Genomic DNA, 3,799 nt, shown 5'->3' with positions numbered 1-3,799 from the left:
TGTCCAACTGTCTTCTTGCAGGTGTTGGATTGTCAGTTATTTCAACGAGCACTTTTTTAACAGTGCAACCACACTTTCCTCTCTCCTCACCAGCGAGCCAGGCGCGCTTGGAGGCGTGGATAGAGTCAGGGACCTCCACGTGATTGGCGGAGGAGTGCAGAGGGTGGGAGTAAGGATCCACCAATGAGGAGGAGTCTGTGCGGCAGTGGTCCAATATAGGAGCTAGAGGCGAGGAGCATCTTTATTATAGAAGTCATTTACAGGCGAAAAGGAGACGGGAGAGTAGAAGGAGCCCAGGAGTTACCTCTCCTTCTCTGTTTCTGTTTTTTAAGCGAACCCACCACCGACCCCGATCGCGAACGACTTGGCACTCAAAGAGTCTGCGTCTGGCGGGTTTTCCTTTTTCTCTCCGAGGCGTTTCTTTTTAGAAAATAACCAAAACGGATCCGAACGAGGACGACGGACAACGACCCTCCCTCACTTCTGCAATCATGATGTCGATGAACAGCAAGCAGCCTTTCAGTATGCACCCCATCCTGCACGAGCCCAAATACACCCCTCTGCACTCCAGCTCGGAGGCCATCCGCAGGGCCTGTCTGCCCACACCGTCGGTGAGTCCAAAATCCATTTCACCGCTGGCTTCCTGCAGCTCCTGTCGTTTCCCAGCAAAACTTCCCTAACCATCCATCTCCAGCATTTCTGGGGAAATAGTAGAAATTTAATATATAGTTGGCAAAAATGTGTTTTTTTTTCCTGGCAATTGTGATAACTTCTACTGAGGCAAACTCAAGTGGTTAGATGCGGAGGTTAAACTGTAGCGCACAGACCACTAAACGTGTTATTTTAGCAGAAAAATCACATTTTGGTCACTTGAATCAAAATATCCCCACAAACCACCAAAAGAGAGCGAGAAAAGCGTCCTGTTTGGACACAGTGTGGAAAATGAAGTGTAGCTGCAAAAAATAAATTAAACATAGAATTTAACAAAGTATGTGAGACAATCAAGATGTGCATATGACAATATAAGCAGCAGTAGCACAACGACTTGCAACACAGACAACGGGACAATGTGGGCACTTGGAAGAAAGCAGAAAGCAGAAAGTCGGTGCGCAAGGACGCACGAACGCGTCTTTGAGAAGCCAAATCCTGCATTCAGGCGAGTGCGAGCGATGCAGCCAGAAGTGAAAGAGGATAAAAGATGAAGAAGGAAGCGGACAAGAGGCGGCGCGGATTCTCTAAGCGCGTGTTATCTCATATTGTCCCATTCATATTCAAACTCGCACTCGTCTCATTTCATTGTCCGTAGAAATTATTCAGGAGATCGTAAATATTAATTTTAAATGAATATCCATCCGCGCTGACACACTTTCTAGGCGCTGGGCAGATCCAGTGACGTCCAAGTTGCATTAGATTACATTGTTTGACAAGTTAAAACAAAGTTCAGTGAAAGTTGCAGGAAAATATTTTAATCGTCTGTGCATTGACGCTGAAAAAATCCTTTTACATACTGGAGATCTTGTTGAGATGTAACCAAAAACTACGCTGCTCAATATTCCGATTTTTAAAAGTTTGTCAATCTCAAGTTCACCTAAATGTGAAGCGTGAAAATGTTTAGATTATTTAACGTGTAAAAATATGAATAACTTGACTGGTGGACTTATTTTTCGTTTTTGACCAGACTTTTAACACAACTTCGTTATGAATGAAATATAAATTAAAATTGAAAATTTCAACAGATCTGAACATGAATGTCAGCACCAGAGAATTAAAACAATCCAGAACTGAGATGATTCATGCAGCGGAATGATTACAGGCAGTCTGTGTAGATTTTTGTCAGATTTCCTCCTCCTTGACCGATCTGTCTCTGCTCTTCTCGCAGCTTCAGGGCAACATCTTCGCCGGCTTTGATGAGACTTTGCTGCAGAGAGCCGAGGCTCTGGCCGCTGTGGACATTGTGGCCCAGAAGAGTCATCCGTTCAAACCAGACGCGACCTACCACACCATGACCACCATGACCAGCATGACCTGCACCCCGACCTCCTCCTCCGCGCACCTGCACCACCCATCGGTGCTCACCTCCCACCACCACCACCACCCGGCGCACCACCAGCCGTCACAGGGCCTGGAGGGCGAACTGTTGGACCACCTCACACCGGGCATCTCCCTGGGAGGCATGCCCGGCTCGGACGTCTGCTCCACTGCCTCGCACACCGCCCACGCCGCCCACATGTCGGCTATCAACCACATGCAGCACCACCACCACTCACAGTCCATGAACATGCACCCACACGCGCTGGGGTCCCACAGCTCCCTGGGGACCGGCGGAGCAGACGCGGAGCCCGATCCTCGGGAGCTGGAGTCGTTCGCCGAGAGGTTCAAGCAAAGGCGGATCAAACTCGGGGTGACCCAGGCGGACGTGGGCGCGGCCCTGGCCAACCTCAAGATCCCCGGTGTCGGATGTCTGAGCCAGAGTACCATCTGCAGGTTCGAGTCCCTGACGCTGTCGCACAACAACATGGTGGCCCTGAAGCCGATCCTGGAGGCCTGGTTGGAGGAGGCGGAGCGGGTGCAGAGGGAGAAGATGGCCAAGCCGGAGATCTTCAGCGGGGGCGACAAAAAGAGGAAACGAACGTCTATCGCCGCGCCGGAGAAGCGCTCCCTGGAGGCTTACTTCGCCGTGCAGCCGAGGCCGTCGTCGGAGAAGATCGCTGCGATCGCCGAGAAACTGGACCTGAAAAAGAACGTGGTCCGGGTTTGGTTTTGCAATCAGAGGCAAAAGCAGAAACGAATGAAGTTTTCTGCGACGCACTAAGAGCGGCGCGGGGAAACCTGCGGGTCTCTGACCCGTTTCCACAAAGACAAATCAGAGACAAGCTGCTGCTGCGCACTGTCAGAAAAACAAGGTACACCGCTGTGCCTTTTGTTCCGGGCTGGACCTGATGACAGCCTCACATCCACCTTAACAAGTCATCTCATGTCTTAAGATTAAAGTTCCTTAGTAAGAAATCCCGAAATGAAACTGCATTGAAAATGTAAGACGCTGCATCAACTTCATTGGCTGAATTCCTCATTTACTGAAGAAAAATCACATTTTCTGACTAAATATTGGACTAAATGTCTTGTTAAGATCCTTTATCGTCCACCTGGTGAAGGAGAAGCTTTCACAGCCGCGTTTTGCCTGAAATCCAACTGTGGAAACGATTTGAAAGAAAGAATTCAGCACAGGCAGCAACTTTTTTTTTTTTTTTTTTTTTTTTTAAGCAGGTGCAGAGAAAAGCACCTGCGCGTCTCTGGAGTCTTTCCGCCGTTTTTCAGAGGCGCTGAGAGGTTTGGATGCGGGACACCTGATGACTGTTCTCCACTCAGCGTGGCCAGGAACTGTTCTTTGGTCGCTTTTGGAGGGTTCAGCCTCACGCGGCTTCAGAAACATCTGGATTCAACGGTGTACCTTTTTATTCTGACAGTAGAGACGGAGCACCGGGACCGGGAGAGAGACTGAGACCCTGTCCAAAAACTCGAGACTCTCAAATCTTCACGCTTCCCCGCAGAATAAGCCGATGCTCTCTGAGACATGGGAGAAAGTGATCACTGGAAAAGAGGGGTGGGGAGGGTGGGGGGCGATGCTCCGTCCCGTTCAATCTTATGGCAATTATTGTACAAACAAACAAACAAAAAATAAGCATAATAATGATGGGAATCGAGGAATAATTGATATTATCCTCCTTAGTCGGAATAGCTTTTTTATATTTATCATTGTACATATTTGTGAATATGTTGCACCTCCGTGTGTGGAAAAGCT

General features: G+C 48.8%; 1 protein-coding gene across 1 annotated transcript; it reads left to right on the top strand.

Annotated features, from left to right (window-relative positions):
- The first annotated feature begins 491 nt into the window (after window positions 1–491).
- pou4f4 (POU class 4 homeobox 4) lies at window positions 492–2,812 on the top strand. The gene is made up of 2 exons (XM_041952869.1): window positions 492–611; window positions 1,880–2,812. Exons 1-2 carry the CDS (start codon window positions 492–494, stop codon window positions 2,810–2,812), a joined length of 1,053 nt encoding a protein of 350 aa, XP_041808803.1.
- Window positions 2,813–3,799: the final 987 nt, after the last annotated feature.

The sequence above is a fragment of the Chelmon rostratus genome, chromosome 14 (genome assembly GCF_017976325.1).
Source record: "Chelmon rostratus isolate fCheRos1 chromosome 14, fCheRos1.pri, whole genome shotgun sequence".
Lineage (NCBI taxonomy): Eukaryota > Metazoa > Chordata > Actinopteri > Chaetodontiformes > Chaetodontidae > Chelmon > Chelmon rostratus.
This window is presented reverse-complemented; position numbering and strand designations above follow the sequence as displayed.

What these genes read in the sequence shown, in the direction of transcription:
- pou4f4 (XM_041952869.1), top strand. Translation starts at nt 492, where the DNA reads ATGATGTCGATGAACAGCAAGCAGCCTTTCAGTATGCACCCCATCCTG. An exon ending in CCTGTCTGCCCACACCGTCG is followed by an intron (nt 612 to 1,879) that starts GTGAGTCCAAAA and finishes CTCTTCTCGCAG; the next exon opens with CTTCAGGGCAACATCTTCGC.